Source organism: Magallana gigas, chromosome 7 (assembly GCF_963853765.1).
Source record: "Magallana gigas chromosome 7, xbMagGiga1.1, whole genome shotgun sequence".
Classification (NCBI taxonomy): domain Eukaryota; kingdom Metazoa; phylum Mollusca; class Bivalvia; order Ostreida; family Ostreidae; genus Magallana; species Magallana gigas.
In genome coordinates, this window is record NC_088859.1 from 12,541,113 (window position 1) to 12,565,891 (window position 24,779).

At 33.3% G+C, this 24,779-nt stretch overlaps 1 protein-coding gene across 2 annotated transcripts in view; it reads right to left on the reverse strand.

Annotated features, from left to right (window-relative positions):
- The window catches only part of LOC105323134 (zinc finger ZZ-type and EF-hand domain-containing protein 1), a 54,020-nt gene that overhangs the window by 17,835 nt on the left and 11,406 nt on the right, over positions 1 to 24,779 (reverse strand). The window contains exons 11-33 of one of the 2 annotated variants that reach the window (XM_011422100.4): positions 23,908 to 24,054; positions 23,736 to 23,788; positions 23,531 to 23,609; positions 23,278 to 23,409; positions 22,552 to 22,668; positions 22,055 to 22,158; positions 21,418 to 21,603; positions 20,900 to 20,988; positions 19,306 to 19,364; positions 19,094 to 19,183; positions 18,242 to 18,304; positions 17,924 to 17,966; positions 17,407 to 17,520; positions 17,134 to 17,229; positions 16,787 to 16,887; positions 16,597 to 16,690; positions 15,722 to 15,830; positions 15,229 to 15,299; positions 5,889 to 5,996; positions 5,037 to 5,280; positions 4,720 to 4,784; positions 4,539 to 4,595; positions 118 to 246 (exon numbers count right to left, since the gene is read on the reverse strand). In XM_011422100.4, coding sequence (XP_011420402.3) covers positions 118 to 246; positions 4,539 to 4,595; positions 4,720 to 4,784; positions 5,037 to 5,280; positions 5,889 to 5,996; positions 15,229 to 15,299; positions 15,722 to 15,830; positions 16,597 to 16,690; positions 16,787 to 16,887; positions 17,134 to 17,229; positions 17,407 to 17,520; positions 17,924 to 17,966; positions 18,242 to 18,304; positions 19,094 to 19,183; positions 19,306 to 19,364; positions 20,900 to 20,988; positions 21,418 to 21,603; positions 22,055 to 22,158; positions 22,552 to 22,668; positions 23,278 to 23,409; positions 23,531 to 23,609; positions 23,736 to 23,788; positions 23,908 to 24,054 — 2,350 coding nt within the window. Of the gene's footprint in view, positions 1 to 117; positions 247 to 4,538; positions 4,596 to 4,719; positions 4,785 to 5,036; positions 5,281 to 5,888; positions 5,997 to 15,228; positions 15,300 to 15,721; positions 15,831 to 16,596; positions 16,691 to 16,786; positions 16,888 to 17,133; positions 17,230 to 17,406; positions 17,521 to 17,923; positions 17,967 to 18,241; positions 18,305 to 19,093; positions 19,184 to 19,305; positions 19,365 to 20,899; positions 20,998 to 21,417; positions 21,604 to 22,054; positions 22,159 to 22,551; positions 22,669 to 23,277; positions 23,410 to 23,530; positions 23,610 to 23,735; positions 23,789 to 23,907; positions 24,055 to 24,779 lie in introns of both variants that reach the window. The other variant, XM_020065186.3, reaches the window with a different exon arrangement.

The following is a 24,779-nucleotide window of genomic DNA, read 5'->3' on the forward strand; positions in this document are numbered from 1 at the left end:
TTAGAATTCTTCTATTAAGTTTTTGGCTTGTATTTCGAACATTCCACCTGTACATCAACTTTAATTAGTTCATGGACCGGTGTTCTTTTTTATTGGATAATTTTTGTAGATACTTACTGGAGGGAATAGTTTTGGTAATTTTTCTGAAAGACATTGTAGATCTTTACACAGGGACTGGAAACTTCTAAAGAGCTGAATTCTTGTATCAGAACAGCAGCTATCACAGAGGAAATTCAGGATCAAAACCTGTAATGTTACAGTTAACATCTAATGATAACAATTTACCTGTAAAAGTTAAAATTCACATGAAATTGTTACAATTTTCCTTATCAATTTACAAAGGCACATAAACCAAACTGAAACTAGTGAAACTCTTAAATTACTCAAAATTTTCACTAGCAATGGAAATAATTGATACATTTTTAAAAACCATAATTCACATTTGTCAAAATTTGCACATCTTCTCCAATCTAATGAAAAATAGCTTTGTAAAATCACTCCTCTAAAATATGTTATACAAGATATGACAACGACCCCTATAGGGTCATCTCTAAGCACACTTTTAAATAGCCAATAAAATCACTGCTGTTGAAATCTTGGCTAGAAGTTCTGACATATGTGTTTCTTTATCATGATGGACCTAAATTCCCAAGGTGCCTCATGTAATTAAACAGTCATTGCGAAGTGCAAGAGTTGATTTTAAGTTTGTGCTATTGTTTACATAATTTATGGAAGAATAACAGATCAGATGGATATTTGGGCAGGAAAAACTTCATTTGGCATAATAGACGACTAAGCAACAGTGATAAAGCTATCAATCTCGTTTATGACTTGTTTGTTGAAGCTCAAGTCTGATTGGCTAAGATTTCTATGGTTATTCGTACTTGAAAGGTCGCTTTGAGATGACCTTGCATGGGATGTCGTTAGATCTTTATAGCATATTGTACAGAAGCAGTTCTACAAGTCTAGTCTTAATTACTGGGGTAGATCAACATCTACTAGTAAACAAGAGGCCCATGGGCCACATTGCTCACCTGAACAGCAGTTCCTTGTAACATTACATTTCGTAGCATATGCTTTTTCTATTTTAAACATTGAACCCCTTTCTGGGGACCCAGTTATGGTCCGAGGTTTATGGTTGGCTTGAACAACATAAATAGTAACATAGGAATGAAAATGTGAAGCACTGCGGTGGGACCGCACGTACACAACCTGAAAAACTGAACATAGCAGAGTTCCACTTCAAGAGGAATAACTCTCAGACTGTACAGAACACAAGAAAGATAACTCTTGGTTCCACTACATTAGAGTTTACACAATTTGAGGATCCTTGCATAGTAATCTCACAAACTGTAGCATTATAGTTCTCGAGAAAAACTTTTTAAAAACATTTTCAATATATCTTTCTATGTTAAACTTTGAACCCCTCTTGGGGCCACAGTATTAGTCCAGTGCTAAAGTTTTAATTATTTGGAATCTACATTATTTAAGGATACTTGCCTAGTTATCTCACAAGCTGAAGCATTATAGTTCCCTAGAAAAAGATTTTTCAACATTTTCCCTCTATATTTCTATGCTAAACTTTGAACACCTCTTGGGGCCCCAGCATTAGATTGAGATCACGGCTTTTATAATTTCGAATCTACACTATTTGAGGGTGCTGACGTAGTTATCTGACAAATTGATGCATTGTAGTTCTCGAAAAGAAGATTTTTAAACATTTTCCATATATACCGGTACTTCTACATTTAACTTTAAACCCATCTTGGGTCTCTAGTATTAGTCCAGGGGTCACTATTTTAAAACTGTCGAACCTTCATTATCCAAGGTTGTATGCATGATAGTAATCTCACAAATTGAAGCATTGTAGTTCTCGAGAAGAAGATTTTTTAACATGTTACCTTTATATTTCTTTAATAAATTTTGACCCCATCTTGGGGCCCCAGTATTGGTCCGGGGGTCACGATTTTACCAATTAGGAATCTACATAAGCGAAGGATGCATGCATAGAAATTCCACAAACTAAAACATTGTAGTTCTTGAGAAGAAAATTTTTAAACTTTTCCTTTATGTTTTTTAAAATGTTTAAATTTTGAACCCCTCTTGGTGCCCATCAATTGTCCGGGAGTTACAATTTTTTGAATCTACATTATTTAAGGATGTACATGTATGCATAGTAATATCCCAAACAGTTGCACTATAGTTCTTGAGAAGAAGATTTTAAAACATTTTCCTACATATGTTAAAATCTAAACCCCTACTGGGGCCCCACTTTTTGTTCGGGGGTCACGATTTTTACAATCTTCACTATGTATACAACCTTTTGTGTATGTATTGGCATTTTTGGTGAAGTGGTTCTTGAGAAGAAAATTTTTAAACATTTTTCATATGTAGTTCTATGTTAAACTTTGAACCCCGCCTGGGGCCCCAGTCTTGGTCCGAGGGTCACGATTTCTACAATTTAGAATCTTCATTATAGATACAAGCTTTTGTGTAAATATTGGCATTTCTGGTGCAGTGGTTCTTGAGAAGAAGATTTTTTAAACATTTTCCTAAGGTATTTCTATGTTAAACTTTGAACCCCGCCTGGGGCCCCAGTCTTGGTCCGAGGGGCACGATTTTTACAATTTAAAATCTTCACTATATATACAAGCTTTTGTGTAAATATTGGCATTTCTGGTGCAGTGGTTCTTGAGAAGAAGATTTTTAAACATTTTCCTATGTATTTCTATGTTAAACTTTGAACCCCGCCTGGGGCCCCAGTTTTGGTCCGAGGGTCCCCATTTTTACAATTTAGAATCTTCACTATATATAAAAGCTTTTGTGTAAATATTGGCATTTCTGGTGCAGTGGTTCTTGAGAAGAAGATTTTTAAAAAATTTTCTTATGTATTTCTATGTTAAACTTTGAACCCCGCCTGGGGCCCCAGTTTTGGTCCGAGGGTCACGATTTTTACAATTTAGAATCTTCACTATATATACAAGTTTTTGTGTAAATATTGGCATTTCTGGTGCAGTGGTTCTTGAGAAGAACATTTTTTAAACATTTTCCATATGTTGTTCTATGTTAAACTTTGAACCCCGCCTGGGGCCCCAGTTTTGGTCCGAGGGTCCCCATTTTTACAATTTAGAATCTTCACTATATATAAAAGCTTTTGTGTAAATATTGGCATTTCTGGTGCAGTGGTTCTTGAGAAGAAGATTTTTTAAACATTTTCCTATGTATTTCTGTGTTAAACTTTGAACCCCGCCTGGGGCCCCAGTTTTGGTTCGAGGGTCACGATTTTTACAATTTAGAATCTTCATTATACATACAAGCTTTTGTGTAAATATTGGCATTTCTGGTGCCGTGGTTCTTGAGAAGAAGATTTTTAAAGACATGCACCCTAAACTTACTGTTTCGCAATTATCTCCCTTTTGAAAAGGGCTGTGCCCTTTATTTTAACAATTTATAACCCCCTTTTCATAAGGATGCTTTGTAACAAATTTGGTTAAATTTGGCCCAGTGGTTTTTGAGAAGAAGTTGAAAATGTGAAAAGTTTACAGACGGACGGACAGACGGACGGACGGACGGACGGACGGACGGACGACGGACAACGGGTGATCAGAAAAGCTCACTTGAACCTTCGGTTCAGGTGAGCTAAAAAATCTATCTAGTCACATTTTACATCATACATGTAGATGAATTCATAATCTAAAGTCATCAATACAATGTAATGAATTATTACCTAATCAAAGGGATTTTGTTGTTTTATTACATATTAAATATTTGCGTCTATTTTGAACTGCCGGTCAATAGACTGCGATCTATTAGACCGCCGGTCAATAGTCTTCGATCTATTGGACCGCCGGTCAATAGACTGCGATCTATTGACCGCCGGTCAATAGACTGCGATCTATTGGACCGGCAACGTATTTCAGAACGCTGGTATGTTAATGTTACATCCTTTCAATAGTTCTCATGGAATGTATATTCCTTTACATAGACGCTGTTTTTAGTACTTGGTGAAACCAAATTCAATGTTATCAAAATGGAGTATCAAATAATCAATAGTTTTAAAGCCTAATATAAGGTAAAAGACTACATGTATTTAAAATCTAATAGGTTGAAGATTCCCCCTTCTTTGTGTAAACTATTAAATTGAGATGTTGTAATGCATGCAACAGGTTTTGTGCATGTAAAAGATTAAAAAAAAAAATCTTAGTATATTGCATAATGGCTCGAAAATCATCTGCAATATGCAAATTGTAAACCCCGAAAACTAAAAAAGGAATTAGGTAATAAAACAATTATTTAACGCTTGAACAGTCAATAGACCAGAATTTTTTCCCTTGGTGCAAGGAACAGCTCAGTATGATCTATTGCCCTCGGCCGTTGGCCTCGGGCAATAGATCATACTGAGCTGTTCCCTGCACCTCGGGAAAATATTCTGGTCTATTGACTGCTAAAGCATTAAATAATTGTATAATGCAATACCAACATCATATTGAGTAGTTGTTACCGATAATCAAGCTGACATCTACTGGAATAACACTTACTAGTTGCCTGACCGTGCTTCCTAGAAATGAATTCTCCAGCAGCTCAACTGATGAAAGCTGAAACATTCAGGAAAAATGTACTTGTAGATGTTAACAATTTATTTAAGGGGAATATAAGCTCTATAAAATCAATGAACACTAAATGTCATGCAAGAGTTGTCATACTTGGGATAAATCTTACCACACTATCACATGACTGCAACAATTTACAAGCATCTGATGCTTTATTTGCCACAAACACAGAATCTGTAACAGAAAAAGGGGACAACACTTCTTAGAAATACTCTCAAGCAGTAATGAGTGCAAATGGAATAACCAAACAAAACCTGACTTCAAAGTACATTGTATTGCCAGATGATAAAATTCATGGACTGTTTTTGTTCTAAAAATTTTAAAACTTAATTGACCATTAAACTTTCTTTGAGTGCACTACCCCCCCCCCCCCCCCCCCAAACACACACACACACACACACAGTTTCTATCTTTAAATGCACTCACATCTGGTGATTATTTGGAGAGCATTCTCCCTCAACCCATTGTTGTCCTCTTTCTTGCCCTCCTCCTCTGGGACAATCTGGGCCCAGCACCAGCTGAGGAGACTGGTCTGTAGGGCACTGACCAGCTGTAGGAGGGGCTCTATCTGGGCCTGGCTCTTGCCTGTCTTCAATGTCGCCGTGAACTCGTGACTAGACACGGAAATCATGGTCTCCATGATTGTTAATACTTTAGAGATATCGTAGTGCTGAAAGCATATAAAGAAAACACTGAAAATAAAATAAGCCATAAGGTGGTGTGGGACAACTGTTGATATCAATGTGGATTAAAGTACAGTGTAAATTACAATAAAAATACTTTACAAGAATTTTTAAATTTTTCATTGTTTAATAGAAAAATTTGTTTTGGAAAAGATGAAATTTATAAAAGCCCCAGAAGGATTTGAACTCATGACCTACAGATTTGTAGTTAACGCTCTAACCCATGTGCTATGCTGTTAGGTAACAATTTTGGGAGAAAAAATTCATAACATAATACGGTACTTAATTTTATTGTTTATTTTAGTAGGAAGTACGTCACAATATGGAGGTATCCATACCACCTTAAGGAACAAACTGTTTATCCTACTCTAAAATGTGAATTGAAGAGCAAGTAAACATTCTAACAAAAATGACCAATTTGACTTCAAATTTGACAACAATTATAAGAAGGCTAAATAATTTTGCAAACTGACATATATTAAAACCAGAAAATATGTATTGAAGTCCTTGGCACCATTAATGGCCATTAAAAAGCCAAGTCAAAGTACCTGTTGTATATAAACTAAGTTAGTGTAATGCTGTTAGTAAGACTGACCTGAGTATTTGGCTTTGGGAGGTCCAGCAGTCCACTGGGGTCAACTGAACTGAAGAACTGACACAGGGACTGAAACACCAGCATCACTGATGGGGCTTTGGATAAACTCTGCAAAATGGACATACACATACTGCAGTCATTATACAAGTCATGTATATTAACTAACACACCAAAAAAATACACAGAAAGATATACATAGAAACCTTACAAGTTACATTACGCATAATATACCAGAGTATTTTGAAAATACTCCTAAATGGGTAGGAATCAAAGACCACACTTGGGTGGACCAAAATACACTAGCATCCATCCAAAGTCTGATCTAAGATAAGCAGACAGTGAAAAGTTGAAATTTAACACCCACAAGAAGCCACAGAGAGATTCCAATTATAGGTACTGACATTTCACTGATCATGAACAAATAGCTACAATATAGCTTACTCCACTTATATTGAAATCGTACGAAAGCCCATTGAGTTCATTTTCGTAGGTAAAAAAAATATTTTTTTGGCGAATAAACGCGAAACTTTCGCGATTAAACGGGTAAGTTTCTCAAATAAAGCAAAGCTTTCGCGATATAACGCGTAACTTTCACGAATAAAGCGAAACTTTCGCGATATAACGCGTAACTTTCGCAAATAAATGCGAAACTTTCGCGATATAACGCCTAACTTTGCGAATAAACAGGAAGCTTTGCGATATAACATGTTAGTTTCGCGAATAAGCGTGAAACTTTCGCGATATAACACGTAACTTTCGCGATATAACGCGTAACTTTCGCGAATAAACTCGAAACTTTCGCGATATAACGCGTTAGTTTCACGAATAAACGCAAAACTTTCGCGAATAAACACAAAACTTTCGCGAATAAACGTGAAACTTTCGCGATTAAACGCGAAACTTAAATATAAATATTGTTATTTCATAGAAGAAACCCCTATAAAAAATAATTACTGAAAACAAATATATCAATTTAAATAAAACAAAATATATTCTATAAAGATGTAAATGAATTAGATTTACTTTATACAAATTAACATAAATTCAAACGTAGGAATTCTTTAAAATCTTAGTACTAATTTTCAAAGAACATAATGCATCGCGCTTCTCACATTCTAATGGGCGCTGTATTATTGAAAATGAAGCAGCAACATATTTTTATTATAACAATTTTAATTCGAATTAAACGTTTAATTAGGTATCATTCTAGAATATAAAGGATATCATTGTTTAAAACGTTATAATATATATTATATCGCTGCAACATAACTTAACGTCTAGTTTTATATCAGAAAGATAAGTCAAGCTGTGAATTGAAATTTTCAAGCTTTTGTTCAAATCTAGATGACGTAAATTCGTCCTCCAAATTTATCACATATGTCATTTAAAAATTAATACTAAGATTAAAAAGGTTTGTGACGGTTAAATTTATATTAATTTTATAAGAAAAAGATCATCAATGAATGCCTGTTCGAACACAGGGTCGGCGAACAACTGAAAATTGTAATATGATGCTCAAACTTATTATCTACTTTGGACATATAACATATAAAATGTTATGATAAAGTTTTATCAGATTTATTAATATCTACAGTACAGCTCACGAGTATCCCGACACCCACCGTGTAAAAAACACGGTGGAAAACGGTCTGTGTCGCACCGTGCACACGGTGTGACACCGTGTATGTGTATTGGAAAATTCAAGAAAAAGCACCGTGTCGCACCGTGGCCGCCTGTGTAACTCCGTGGCCACTGTGTTACTCCGTGGATATCGTTACCTGAGACGTTGATAGATAAAGCGTATGTTTAGAAATAAAGAAATTATGGCTAAACAAGGGTTGAAACATATACATCCTTTTCATATTTAAAAAAAAAAAAATGTCGACTTAAGTTGCACGGACCCAGAAAGTTGTCGAGGCTGTCAACGTGAAGTTAATTTTTTGTGATCTGAAAACTCGACGTAAATGGGTACCTTTTAATTCATTTGTTCTTAAATAAATTGAAATAAATTCACCAAAAATATTTAAATTCAAATCAATTTAATTCATCTTGTTTTTTTTCTTAACACACGTGATGTTGTAACTGACGATCCTATTAAAATGTCGGGAGCTTAAACGTCTTATTTCTGTTATCTGTAAACACTTTCTGATTTATTAATTAATTTACTGCCTTACTTTTAACCAATTAAAAATGAGAAATGAAAACATTTCAGACCATGTTTTTCTAAAAACATGTGCTGTTGATGTGCTATAGTAAATAACAACCCCATATTACCGGTGACTCGAATAATTTGGACTTTAGCTATTTATGTAGCAATAAATAAACAAAAAATCACTTTTATATTATAGATTATAGATAAATGCATGTACAAACTCTTGTGAAATTATATTCATGCATTGTACATGTATTAAAAATATACCCGCATTTCATAAAATAATTTTCAACTTTATTTCCGTATAGTTCGTAATGGCCTCGTGATTTCACATGAAATCAAAGTACTGAAAGTACTGTTAGACGGTGGCTTCGTTTGAAAGTGGCATATTACATGTGACAATGAGTGATGTATGATAATTATTGTTGTCGAAAACCGCGGCCAGTATCGTATACATGTACTATAGTCTGTCCCAAGATATTTATGCTGCATATTTGAACGGTTTTTAATAAAAATACAAATACCTGTGACTGAAGTGAAATTTAAATCGATGATAGGGAAAATTCCCAAGATAACTTCATTCACACGTTATCATTTTTCCCTCGTAAAAATTCACAGGAACGAAAACAGATTTCCTACGGAGATCTATAATGGGGAATGTTGACATATCTTTTCTCCATTCGGAAGTACTCAGGACACCTTGCGCAATTTTTCAACGTTATCATCCGGGCGTCTTCATCTCCTTGGCAATGGAAAAACCTCGTAGACTTTTTATTTTTAGCCGTGTACTGATACCCGACAAGCTAGAGGGGGTGTTTCAAAGGGGAAATCTTGGGATTTTTTCATACTATTGAATGAACATTGTCTGAACCAAGAGGTAATTATAAATATTGAATAATTTAAGAAAATATGCGGCAAAAATATCTTGGGACAGACTATAATACTTAACGCTTACTCGCACAACTGGTCGTGAGTTTCCTACATGGATGATTCTGTGGATATCGTAGCTGTGATCTCAATCCACACTTTACAAATGCTGTGTCTCTTGGCCGTCATCTTTTGGGGGAAAACCCAAAGATTTATCACAGTAGCCTTTGTAGTATAGAAGTTTGTATCTATATTTTGTATCTATATGTTAGTATCTATATCAGTTGACAACCCGTTTTCGGTAATACTATGTATTTTGATTGCCCCAGAATGACTTTTTTCAATTAAATATATATGATATGTTATAATACAAGTTTACAAAATGGTAATTTCTAACTATATTCAGTTTGAAATATTTAAAAAAAACGATAAGAAAAAAATAATAAACCTTAAGTTTTGGTGGTATCGAACCCACAACCCAAAAACTCAAGTTCTATAAAGTGTCCTATTGTCAGGTGCTCTAACCACTGAGCCATTTCATTCACAACAAAGTGAGTTGTTTAAATGCTATATGAGAAGTTGAGCACGAATTTACGGACTTTTCTAAAACGTTCAACTGTTGAGCTACAAAATGACATTTTTGAACTGTAGTGGTCATCTCTCCACATTTTTGTTGAGAAAATTCGGTTTAAATTCCATTAAACCACATTTAGACTGTGACAAAAAATATGGAGCTCAGACCCACTCTATGAAAGAAAAGGCATTGAAGTTATAAAAAGTACATTATTTGGAGGTTTTGACACACGCGCGCCAGTTTAAATCAATATATTGCAAGTATTTAAATTTTTTTAAGGTTACAACCCGATGTTACGTTTACGTTAAATATACATTGTTTTTAATCATTTTTAAAAAAAAGTATCAGATTTTATGATATTTTAATTTTGCCGTATCTAATCATTCCTCATATAGGCATTTTACACGCCTTATTCACCCACCTCCTTTGATTGCATTCTTTGCATGTACTAGACAATAGATCTAGGGTTCGCAAATCCCGGCAATATTTTCGGAAAGCTATAGTTCTGTAGCTCAGCAGAATTCTACAGTCATCTATGAAGCACATTTTTTTTGGCCTTCATGATTCATTATTTATTGCAAATATAGCATGGATGTATACGCTACGGCCGATGTAGCATTGCGTTAAGTGATGACACTTTCTAACCGGTGTGTATTTCAATTGCGAGTCGACAACAAACTGGCGCATTATTTGTAAATGCATGTTAATTGACAAAATGCTAACACTTGGAAACAAATGTCGAAGAAAGTTCATAGTAGAGTTGTACTCGCGAGTTAAAAATTATTTGAGAACAAATGGGGCGATGTTTACGTACATATGTAAATAATGTTATCTGTTAGTGAAAAAATGCCCCCAAAACCCTAATACATTTAGCAGGGACGGGCGCATATGCATTAAAGTCACTATTTGTACTTCGCTCATTGAATTGCGTTATTCCAATCATTGTGAAAAAATTCGACAGAAACTGTTTAGTTAACAAAATTATCATATCTTACATTACCGTTCACAATGTACCATAAATGTATATGGAATATCGCATGAGTTGAACCGATTCTTTTTTCTCACAAAAACGCTAGCGTTTGCTGCAAATTAGAGATACGCGAGCTGATCAATGACACGCCGTGAAATCCATAAGACGTTTTACAGCAAATGTCTTTAATCCCTTATTTGCTTACAAAAAACTGAACTGAAAATCTTTGAAACATCGTAAAATGTAGTTTATATACATGTAAAATGGCGACTCGATTTGCACGTGAATTTAAAATCCGACGTCGATTAGCGTGTTTGAGAGAAAGTCAGCAGCAAGTAAAGCGTCAACATCAGTAGTAAATATTGTCTGATGAATATTGAAGTGCCTGTAATAAAAATAATGTTTCTACAGACTGAGTGGGGTACAAATAAGGTACATTGTAAATCACAGGGGTCAGTCCAAAATAAACACATTTGTATCGTAAATTTTAAGTTTTTTGTGTGTTTGAAAACACGTGCACACTTGTAGAAGAAAGTGTGCCATTGATCGGTTGAAGTTCAATAAAATGTAATTTATGTAATATTTATGTAATATTCATTGTCAGTATCTGTTATGAATTCTTTGGAATAAGCAACAACAAAATAAATATTCTGCCTCAACTAAAACTAATGCGTTGAAAATGACTTAATTTATCGATGAAGCATATTTGCTGAAATATGAAATGGCAAACCAGTTTAAATAGTGTTTCTGACAATTGTTTACATCATTAAAAAAACAAGAAGCAATTATTGTGAGATCTCTTGACAAATTATCGCAGTGATATAGTTTAAATGCAGTTCTGATACAGAGTTAAACGTCACAACTGACAGTTGGTGCTTAAATTATTAATACCGCGTAAGCAAACAGGGTAACGGCTCATTTAGAATAAAACACATGTTAATTTCATACATTATATAAATGTATGTACAAAATAATTAGCAGCTATAATGCTTAAAATATCTGATAAGATGAAAAATAATTCTCATACTGAAATCGACACATAGATAAAACATTGCCTGTAACACTGCATACATGTACCTAACAGAGTTATCGTTCCTTATCCGCTAGGGTCCCCGTGAGAAATACTCTTCCGGTCAGGACCGTAGCAATAGACCGTGGCTATTTATAGCCACCGTCTAAAAATCTCACTCGTGCGATGTACGGAAGCTGATCAGATACACAGCATTGTCTTTCATCTTGGGTTCTATACACAACAGGTGTTATTGTCTGTCTCGTTAGGTGTCATTGGAATTTACAACTAACTGTGTGTATATTTGGACGTCTGAACAGGTGTACTCGAGATGCCGTTATTCACACCTTTCCGCGAACACCTGTTTGGTAACTCATCACAACCCGTCGTGTGTATGGTCTGAATATATCTAACTTCTACTTTGTTAGTTCAATGATTTTTCCTAATCTCTAACAAACAAAAAAATTGTCTGTAGATATGTACACAAACAACTACACGTAAGACTATCGGCGCGTGGATCCGGGGAACAATTCAGCAACTCTATAAATGCGGGAATTTCACAAAGTATTAACTTGCGATAAGAAATTATTTACCGGGTACACATACATGTATGTCCAAAAAAAACCCTGATTGATTAAAAAGATGAATGAGATAATACCGGTAACTTTTTGCAAGCATTTAGAATAAACACAACTTTACTGATGTGAAATAGCGTCGAAATTTTAACGAAAAATCTTATTACATCGTGAACTTTACAAACTTTTAGTCATTGTGTTGAAATCGTTATTAAAACCATGGATCTAAAATAAATGAATTAAATTCATACAAATAGAACTCTTATAATTCTAAAATGATTGCACAAAAGTACACATAGAGAGAGAGAGAGAGAGAGAGAGAGAGAGAGAGAGAGAGAGAGAGAGAGAGAGAGAGAGAGAGATTTTACAACTTAATATTCCAACCCTCATGCATGCAGTATAAAAATGCAGAAACTTAACATTTCAAACACTGAATACTTCATTGTTAAACATTTTTTCTATTTTGCGGACTAAACAATAGAACGACATTTTTTCCATATCATGGAAGGAGCACGTGGTCTATCTCGCGGGCTGATTTGATTGACAGGGATAGCACGTGGACCCTGACTGCATATATTCTATCGCAATTTAAGGGAAAAGGGTTCAATATAATGGAAACTATAAATCTAACTTATTACACTGAATTAAAAGTAAAATGTAATTATATTAAATAATACTGGTATTCTCTCTCTCTCTCTCTCTTTCTCTCTCTTATATGACGATCATTAAACAATCAAACAGCAATTATTGCAATACTAAGTAGTTTCTTGGAACACAAATAATTTCTAAACTCAAGTTGCTATAATGATGAAATAAAAAATTATCAAGTACCGATCCACGGATTCTTAGCGCTATGAATATGTACCGTGCGGTACTACATGGACAAGTACATCACACATATGTATAAAAGAAAGACAATTTGAAAATATATTAGATATAAAGCTGTATAATTATATTATTTAGAGAAAGTTCATTTGTTATCAACAACCCGTTAGATTTGTTATCGTTGAATAGAGTATACGTGAGAAAATCACAGTTATGGTTCTATGCACTATGGAAACTGCCAAACTACAGTAACTATATATAACGATTACTACTACGTTTAAAAACGGACTGAAACAAAAACTTATGGAACCTTTTATTTGAATTTTAAAACGGAAAAGAAAGTGTTAGTGTTTTAATTGATCAAACCTTTATGTGGGCGATATCGATTTTTAATATTAACAAAAATCAACCGTGTCAATCGCATGCGTCTGAAAATTGCGTGCATAAAAATTTTATTTATTTCTATTTCTTTGTCTTTATTTTTTTTTCTTTGATTCTCTTACGTACATCAATAAATATTTTATTCTTTATAAGTTTTATTCCTAAATCCTCCTTTTTTCACAGGTAAATACCGCGTGTTACACCGTGTTATTGTCCGTGTTGCATCGCGTTGCACCGTGTCGCACCGTGTTTTTTCTCGTTCTTTGGCCGTAACAGAGAACAATAGATCAAAGGTACCGACACTTCCACGCTCAGCGTGGACTTTCAAACACGGTGGTCGGTGTTTTTGTCGGGATACTCGTGAGCTGTACTGTATATGCAAAAAAAGAAAAAAAAGATAATTTTGTCTTCATAAATCAACGTAACACGGATATTATAATAATAATCAATAATAAATATTTTATTATATAAAACTTAAAATGTGTTTGTTTTCCATCGATTTTCTTCATATGGGTTCTGTATGAAATGACAATATTTATATAATAATTCGCGTTAATTCGCGAAAGTTACGCGTTCATTCGCAAAACTAACGCGTTTATTCGCGAAAGTTTCGCGTTATATCGCGAAAGTTTCGCGTTTATTCGCGAAAGTTACGCGTTTATTCGCGAAAGTTTCGTGTTTATTTGCAAAACTAACGCGTTATATCCCGAAAGTTTCGTGTTTATTCGCAAAAAAAATATTTTTTTTACCTACGAAAATGAGCTCAATGGGCTTTCGTAAAATCGCTTATTTTGAAATTCTGCTTATTTTGAAATAGAAATAAATCCCCAGTTTTTGCCTCTCATTTTCTTTGCATTGATTTAACGGATATAATGAAATCGGCTATTTTGAAATATCGCTTATATTGAAGCCACTGATCGGTCCCCATAGGGAATATATAGTTGTTTTTATAACGGTTTTATTGAAGTACTCCCTGGCGGCTGTCGTCACGGTTGGTGACAGTAATTATTCCAGACTGACCGGTTGATATACAAAGGTGTGAATTGATAAGTTCTCATCATGTGTTTTTATACTTCTTTTAAGGTGGTATGGGACACTTCCATGTTGTGACGTATTGTTTATCGAAATAAACAATAAAATAAAGTGTAATTATATAAGTATTTTCTTTCCCAAAATGGTCACCTAACTCCTTAGCGCAGTGGGTTAGAGGGTTTACTACGAACCTGTAAGTCATGAGTTCGAATCCAGGTAGGGGTTTTACAATTTTTACCTTTTCAAATAGTTTTAAAAGCTTTTTTTTGGTTAAATATTGTAAAATTTGAAAATTCTAAACTGGTGAAAGTTTTTCAATTACATATTACTTTAATCAACATTAATATCAACAGATGTCCCATACCACCTTTAAAAGTAAAATTTATTCACTGTTGAATTTTTTGTATTTACGCATACGGATGTATTGAGGCTATACGTAATATGGAAACTCCACGGAAAAGAAAAAACTTTATCTTCGGACACTAAATACGAACTAGTTATGGCTACCGATAAAAGGACAAAGCCTGAATACGAAATAGCTAAGGATTTTGAGATTATCGCGAGTACACTTACAATGATATACAAGCAGTGTACAGCAGTATTTGAAGCGTTTGAGTCTGGTAATTTTTCTCTTAAACGTAAAAGAATGCGATCGGAGATTATGATGAGGTTTAAGATAGTAACAAAATGAAACTTACAAAACTTACGAATATAATTTTAATCAAACTTTCAAGGACTAATATCCATGTAATCTGATCACTGTAATAGATAAATGAAGACCAAATAATTTGTTCGTGTTTGGTTTTTTATGCTTACATCCGGATTGAGCTTTCAAATAATGGCAGCTTCACATCAGTCAATTTCGCTTATATTGAAATACGGATATATTGAAATAATTTGCATGGTCCCCTGAATTTCAATATATCCGGAGTAGGCTGTATGTATTTGTATGTACCTCAACATTCCTCATCATAGAAAACAACTGCTCTCTCCTTGCTTCTTTCTCAGGGAAAAACACAGCAGCTCCTACAAACAGAAATACATGCATTGCTGCTCATAACAAAACAGCTAGCTTCATTCTCTCTTACATGTACACATCTTTCTGTTATTGCTAAGATTGAAGCATTGTTTTTGGTCTATATGTCTTTATGACATTTATGTCTGTTTGCAACTTTAAGCCCCCCCCCCCCCCCCCCCAAAAAAAAAGGACTTCCTATCAAGTCGAATGAAAATTCATGGGCCATTGTCCATTTAAGGTCATGGTCATTCATAGAGGTCAAAGGTCATATTTTCGCCTATAATAATTATTATTCTTGAATATCAGTGTTTCATATTCATCTTTGTGGGATTTATTATTCTGACTATTTGCTAAATGCAACAGATATAAACCAATTATTATTAATATCATCATGGTAATAATAGGATGGCAACACAACACTGATACTAACCGTCAATTATGAGGTGGCGACACAACTCGTATTGAGTGAAAGACTGCTCCTTCATATGAGGGCTATCAATTATCTTACATATATGCTGGAAAAACTCTGCAGAGGAATTCTGTCAGAAAAGTTAACAAAAAGAAATAAAGTGTATCTTTAACTATTATCATAAACATTATAATGAAACAAATAAAATGCTGGTCGACGTAAAATAACATTATAATAGAAAGATTACATCCTTATGAATGTATCAAAGGTTAAATAAGGTTTTTTCACATTGCAGTATTTTGGCACATAATAACAGAAGGAATTACTAAGCCTTCATGTGAAAGGTAATAACTTGTGTAAATAGAATGTACTTTATGTAGCACTGGATATAAAGGTAAGTAAAGTTTACCGCATATTTACAATATACACAAGATATCAATAGTTACATGCACTTACCCATGCATTTACAGAACGCATAAGATATAAGTAAGATTTACCTTGTAATTAAAGTATGCACTAGATGTGAGTAGAATTTACCATGTAAATAAAGTAAGCACTAGAAATGAGTAGAGTTTATCTTGTATTAACAGTAAGCATTAAATATGACTAGAGTGTACATGTATTCACAGTATACTCAAGATACAGTTGATTTTACCTTGTATCGAAAGTAAGCACTTTATATAAGTAGAGTCCAACTTGTAACACATCTCTAAGTATAGTTTACCTTTTTATCACAGAATGCACACAATATCAGTAGGGTTTATACAAGATATTAGTAGGGTTTACACCAGATATCAGTAGGGTTTACACCAGATATAAGTAGGGTTTACACAAGATATCAGTAGGGTTTACACAAGATATTAGGTGGGCTTATACAAGATATCAGGAGGGTTTACCTTTCGTTCCTCTGTCATGAAAGTGAAAACAGGTAACAAACAGTGAAGCAGTTTTAAGGTTAATAATGCACAGGACTGCCACTTCTCTGTTTCACTGCAACAAAATGAGATTGATTTTTACATAAAAACCAGTTTCGAAATTCATTTACTTTCAAACAAAGATTGCATATTTGTTCATATTCATACTTACTTGAATGCTCTGTACAAACTCCATATGACCTCTAGTGGGGTATCAGAAAACTCCAAATATTCTGGTTTACCTCCAGGAATACCATGTTTCAAATTTGCAGCCTGCAAAGGACAGAATGCAAAATTAAAGTACTAAGTACATCAAATGTTTTTTATCTATATTTCTTCTTCTCCATAAATTCTAGTTTTGTAAAATTTAATGTTAATTTTCTGTCAAAAGTAAACTCGCAACAAAAGAACACCATATCATTTTTAATACATGTACATGTCCACAGATATAATTTTCTTTATTTATGTTAATATTCATACACTAATGAATCTACTCTCTATATACACACATGAACTTACTTGATCTCGAGACAAATCAATTAAAAACTGTAAAGTTGTTCTGATTATTTCAGTACTGCTACAATCTTTCTTCTGATCTTGCACTTGAGGTAAAATCTAAAACAAGACCAATAATCTACTCATTTCTAACACAATTAAATTTTCTTTAACTAAAGACATACATGTACTGTTCCTTAATGTCTATTCAGTATTTTTATTTGAATTTCTTTAAACTTCCAAATCATATCATTGGACAGTTTCAAAAAACAACACGGGCACATCCTTAGTACCTACCCTAGTCTCCTCCCCTGCAAGAATGATCTTGCGATTGAAGCCATAGAATTTAATTCCCACAATGCCCATCTTTGTTGCCTCCTGCCTTGTGTCCACAAATTTGACCAAGACATACTTGAAAAAGCAAACCACCAAATAGGTTACGGTATTAAGTACAATTTATTATACAACTAATATCAACAATGATAGGTTATTACATGTATTCCCATAAGATTATTCTCCTTCACTGACACTTTATATTTCAACAACATCTACCAGAAAGCTAAATAAATTAGTAGAGTGATACCAAAATATTCGAACCCAACAATGTTATTAATTTGCTTATAATAAAAGGGATTTTAAATCACATACAATTCAACAGAAGAATTATCAATGTTAAATCTAAGATGCAATTTAATGCTTCATTATTGTTAATGATAATATAAATTTGAACAAAAATAACTTTCTATGCAATTCAACCCAGTAAGAGTTATCTCTCTCATCATTGAGTCATTGTACCTTAAGGCAAAGTACTCACCTCTCCAGTAGGATGCCAGCTGACAGGAACATCTAACTCGTCACTGACCAAAGACAAAACAACATTATATAAAGCTCACCAATACATTACCAGCATCACTGTAAACTCATTACATTGCTTATGCATTCACATAAGGAATTGTTTGTAAACAAAACCTTAACTTTCTCCAATTTTCAATCCTTTTAAAATAATAATCCCAAAGTGTAAAAGTATATTGAAACAGTCCATATTTGAATCAATCTAATGATACACAAATTACATTAACATCAAAGTTTTTCACGTGGCAGTTATAAGACATATGATAAAAGAAACCCATACCAGTCATCATCAAAGGAGAAAAAAGCCACAGGGTCATCGTCTTTTCCTGCTAGACCTGTATTTCTACAAATAAAAAAATTTTAAGCAAAATTAATTGATGTTTTAGCTCCACTAAAGCTGCCGTGTTTTTCTAAGGAATAAGGAATCATTCTTTGAGCATTATGAGGTGATAATTTCGGTCGAGGCGTGGTCAAATCCAATAAAGCTTGAAGGGCTTTATGATAGATTTGACCATGCTCCAACTGAAACTATCACCTTATAATATTCAAAGAATATGATTCCTTATTACTCATATTTATATTATTTCCAATTTGTACACTTTAAAACACATTATTTTAAAAACACTATTTTTTTATGTAGCACATGCTACATGTATGTATACGCCGTGCAGCCAATAGCGTTTTTCGGTTTTGCTATAAGACATGCCCATTTTGTGTCACTCATGTTTCATGAAGTTATTGGGTTTTAGGGTTCAAAATTGATTCGTAATGTTATCACAGACAAAGACATTTGAAAATGTAAATATTCAATAATGAAGTCTGCAATTCAAACCATGGTGATACAAATTATAAAGCTACCGGTATACTTTCAGTACACTGATGCAAGAGTAGAATGAACAAACAACATATAAAACCCCACCCCCATACTTTCACTGTTGTTGTTCATCTCAAAAACATGTACCTTCCTCTTTTCATGAATTTTTGTGGGGGTTTTTGTCCGCATACTCATAAAAATCTCCAAATAAATGAACATAATCTAAGGTAATAGGCTAATTACAGTTTTCTGAAAACATTGACTGATTAAGTACAAAATGCGAAACAAATAGACTCATGCACTCTGGTCCTTTCTTACCTGACTTGGACACTGTAGTCATATTCTTGTTTTCCCCACGTATCATAGGACTGAAACCTCTCTGTCATCTTGGCCATGTCAAATTTTGAGCTGTAAAGTAAATGTCAGTCATGACAAACTACAACAATGATTAAGAAGCACTGCTAAGAAATTACTCTCTCTCTCTCTCTCTCTCTCTCTCTCTCTCTCTCATATGGAGAGGTCATATCTACCCATCATCTTTGAAAACAAAAACCATTCCTCGTCTAGCTCCTTTCCCTCCAGATGCTACCTACAAAAACAAAAGGTGGTCCACACATTAACAAAGAAATTCCATGCCATCAAGCAATTATCAAGCAATTTTGATCAAAAAGCAGCTGTAAACATTTTCTCATTTAAATTCACAATTAACAATTCACCGATAAAAATATTTTACTGAATTCAAAATATTTCAAATCAATAAAAAGTCTTTTATAATTCATAAACCAGTAATAGAAATCTTTAAACAATATTGCTCAGATTAAATGTAAATACATATGCATACTTAAGTTAGATCCCATCCCATATAACATACTAAAGTTTAACATGTATCCCATCCCATATAAATTTTCTTCCCAAGCAGACTTTTTTCCACTTCCATTCCACATACAATGTACATTGAACTCAATATGCTTACTGTGCATATTTATCCTAAACCCTCCGACCAGAACTGACACTAACAAATCTCCCCTAAAATATTCATTCAGGGTTTCTTAAACAACAGATGTATAAAGCATGCATGTTTATAATTTAATGTCTGAACCTTACATGCTGTTAATGTCAATATTATAAGTATCCTAAATAACATAACTTTTCCTACAATTGTGCAAGTTTGCCATTAAATTAACCTGTGTTAGATTATAAATGTTATAATACAATACCAAAACATGGATATTTAGGTGCCATAAAAAATCTTTCTCTATATATTTTATATGTTGTAGTCCAGGCCATTTTTAGGAAAGTTTTGTGTAGTATCACCATATTAATACAAAAGTACACAATGTCATTATACAATGTACTTTCAGTCTCTACTGAATACCAACAACTACTGGTACACAAAAGAGCTTGAATTTTCAGTTTTCTATGTGAGAGTATCAATTTCAAAAACTGTTGCTCATACACTTAATCTTTTCCCAAGAAAAGACAACTTTTTTCCCATTTTATCGTAAAGTGTCCTGGAAAATTTCCCTATAAACAAGCTATGACAATATATGTTTTCCAAATACTTTTGAACATAAGATTTAAAATTTGATACAGAGAAGATAAACTCCCCTTCCCCCATACCTCTATTAATTTGCAATAGGCCACAGACACCTACAAAGTTATCATTTTCCTGCAATGTCCAAATAACAGTTCAACAAGCTAAAATACGACGGTTTAGAATTCGAGAATATGGAACAAGTAACCATTAATGATAACACTAGAGTTAACACTAACAAGATACAGAAATATCCATGTTTTTAGTACACCCAGCCAAACATGCACAAAACTATCCTATTCAGTATAACTTGTCATGCAAACATCAATGTATGGAGTTCATTATCTAGGATCAAAACATGCATTTCTTTGTTATCTTACTCTGAGGTGAAGTCAGGCTATGTAGTTATCTTTCTATATGTGATAACTAAACTAGCAATTACCGGGTAGATTTTTTCAAAGATGTTATAGGAGAGAAAATTCCTTAAAGCTCAAGATAGCCATTGATATGAAAAACTTTCCTCCTCTAATGAAGAAATTATAAAATCTCAAGCACCTAAGCTCTGATAGAAATATTTAGAAGTCTCTTACTCGTATGCGCAGCTTAGACAATTGTATGGTTTCAGATGATTTGAAGACCATGTTGACTTTGGTGTTGCCATCACTCGTAAGATATGAGGCTGTAAAAACTAAAGCATATTAATGCACAAAAAGATTACTGGTTGGACAATCCCACTCAACAGCTGCTGATCTTCCACTAACACAAGCTTTCAGGACATTTTTCAGCAGTGCTTTCAAACAGAATGTCTGTGACAATAGACTGAAAGAAGTCCCAGAGAAACTTAATGTCTGAAAACAAGTCATCATGCAATGAATTACTAATATAAATTCATGCATTTAAGACTAAAATTTCATTTTAATGAATTACTGATATGAAATATTACATACATTTCATAAGATCATTACCAGTATTCAAATTAAAAATGGCTTATGAAAAATTCAAAAACTTTCAAAATCATTAATTTAAACATGCATGAATCCTTACAAATGATTTAATTTTTTTTTTTTATTTTAAAGTCATACAAACGATGACTATGTCTGACACCTACACTGTACTGGCATTGCCCAGGTATGGTTAAGCACATTCTCTGGTCCAGAGTTTTCGTCACTCTGACCTCCATCAGAACCACTTAAGGTCAAGTTCAATAGATTTCCAGTTTTTTCCCAGCATGCATCTCTTGCTTGCTGCATCTGCCGAAGTAAATCTGCACATGGTAAGGAGGCCTCAGGATTTTCTACAAATTTTAAAGAGGTAACAGTTGATAAAAGCCTGTAATTTATGACTTCTTTTTAATTATAGTGTTTTAAAAGTGGTTTGATACACCAACATATTATAATTTGATGGATCTAACGTATATCTCTTTTTTAATAAAAAAAAACTGATATCAGCTCTTAATTATTCTTATATTGTATATAATTTTTTTTATTTAATATTCAGAGAAACTAAAAAAAAAAGTTTAGAGAAAAAACTGTGTCCAGATATTTTAGAGTCTTAATTTAGGTATCAATCAATGCATAATATAACAATCTAATAATAAATGTCATTGATAGTCAGGTAATCTTTGTAATATTTAGAATAAAATAAATATTTATTTCTGAAAATCATTATTTGTTGACCTTTATTATAAACATTCAATATAAAAAATACCTGGTAACTGTTGATAGGATTGTTTAACACGTCATTACCTTGCAGCAATTTGATGGTTCTCAACAGAGCTCCCACATTTCCTCTGGCCAAATTAAAGGACAGTAGAACCTGGAGACCTTCTGTTAGGACCTCTCCGTCATATCTGATATTTACAAAAATCCCAAAACAAACTCATTAACGAGGCTCAGTGTAATGGTCATACTATAGTATTTATAAACCTCAAAACAAAGAAGAGTTTGATGAATTTTACTATCGTATAAGACATGGAATAAACCACAATAAAAGAGGTTTTAGTGTGCCAAAATGTAAATTGTGATTAGTAAGTCAAACTTAAAAGGCTTGAAGATGATTGTATAGACCAATTATTGATCGCACAACCAGTCTTTTCTTTCCTATAAGCAAATGTATGTATGTTGTTCACAGCATATTGATATTTTCTTCTAAATTGAAAACAAATAACCACAACAACAGCAATAATAACAACAACAGTCCATTTGTATATTAAAGTCCAGACCTAACAGTCATAGCAACTCACAATGCAATGTCTGTCACAAATTTCTCTACTTCTTGAAGCACGTGTTTGGTTAGGAACTTTGGTCTGTCATTGCTGACTGGACAGAGAGATAATGGAGGAATAAGTCCCAGGGCTTTCCTATAATAAAGATATATCAGTAACATGTTACCTGATGCGATGCAGAAAGGGAGTCTACATTTAACCAGAGACATACGGGTAGATAACAGAGATGGGCAACTCCGACTCACATTAGTGTGTTTTGTTGCTGAAAAATGTTGCGGAACCAACCTTACTTTGAGAATTACATATTAGTAAACTGAGATAATGACCTTATACTAAAAGTATATTGTTTTTATGAAAAACATGCTTAGGATTTAGACATATTTGAAACAAAAAATTGAAAAATAAGATTAATATATAGAAAATATAATGGCCAGCTATAAAATATTGGCGAAATCTCAGACGACTGGTAGCCAATTGCCTCCTAAAACTCCTAAAATTGTTTATAAGACATACCCTAAACTCATGAAAATATAATATTTTGAATGTTTTGGTAATAGGTTTTAGCTGTTTATATTTCGATATAATTGTTTATCAGAAAGATATAATGATTTAAACTGAAAATAATACGCGATTTCGCGAGATTTCGATTAGTTGCCAATCTGTTATTTATGTCTCTGATTTAACACAGAGATACACAATAATAAGAGGTAATAAATATAGAGGTAATAAATATATAGTAAGTACTTTGTGTGTTCCAAAATTTTCATCCGCAATTGTGGAGCCAGAGGTATCGTCATGGTTACCGTGGTTGCTAGGACCTGTAGATACCACATTGCAGAGGCATCAGCCACACTTATTCCAGCCTCTTTGATTACTCTGTAGATAGATGCAACCATTTTATACTCATGTTAGGATTTTAAAATAAACTTCTCATCAAAAATCTCTGATTGGTACAAGAGTTATATTTTACATTTTAGAAAATTAAAGATCTACTTACTTGTAACCAACAGTTTTGACTCCATGTATTCTTGTATCACAGCCATCATTCCTGCATCGTTTTATGTTTATTTGAATTACTGAAATGAAAAATTGATATGACATGATTACAACAAAAGTGAAAGTAGATAAAAAAATTATGCTGCTCTTCGTAATTTAGAATCTAAATGAATATAAAAACTCGGGACGGCAAGAAAACTACTTACTTGGATAAAAGTGCTTCATATTCTGCAACAAAGTAACATCCCCTGTTATGTGACTGTGAAAAAGAAAAATTTATTTGTACTGATATACAATGTAGATCAATAGCAAAATAAAACTCCACGTAATAGCCAAGCCGTCTACTATGTTATTTGATATAAACTGGCCAGTTCCTACCTTGGTATAGTGACTTCCTTTATCTTTCTCAAGGTGCGGAAGTTTTTTCCAGCAGACACCCAGATGACCTCTGGCATATAACTGGAGTCTGGTGACGCCACAGTCACACTCAAGCTCTTTATCACCACATTGTTCTTGATGTGCAGCCTGTTAAAAATAACAATAAATACAAAGCTGTAACAACAATCAAAATTCTGAAAAAGACAAAAAGGCCACAAACTCATGAATGCATTCTCTTTTCAGTACATATACACTAATAAAAACAAACCATGATCTCTTTTCAGTACATGTACATTGATAGAAATAAACCGTGGGTACTACTAAACAGAGAACTCTAGAGAACTTTAGAGAACTCTAGAGAACTCTGGGGATTTTTTCATATTCAAAGTATTTAGAACCTATTTTTGCATTTTATATGATAAAAAAGTTGTATTTTAGTCGAAATATATATTTAAAATATTTGGATTTAAGTAAATATTAATTATTTCAAGCAAAACATCAAGTTGGGGGAGACTAAAGTATTCAAAGGATCTCGATCCCGAGCAGTTTACAAGTCCATTAAAATTACTCTTTTTTAAATTCTTTCAACATTTAATATAATTCTTAGTATGGATTTTATTTAAGGTTAATTATATTTTATAATTTGTAGCGTTATTGTCTTTATTCTCCGTTTGTGATTTGTTATGATTTTAATTAAGAAACGGACTTTTTGCTTGTCGTCAAATTCAAATCTTGATAGTTTTACGGCTGAGTGTAATAAAACAACTCTTCTCCATGAATATGCATTTATAAATGGACAATCGAAAGAATATCCGAGATCCACTATGACACTAGAAATTGTAAATATTAATTAAGTGATATAAAGGCTTTAA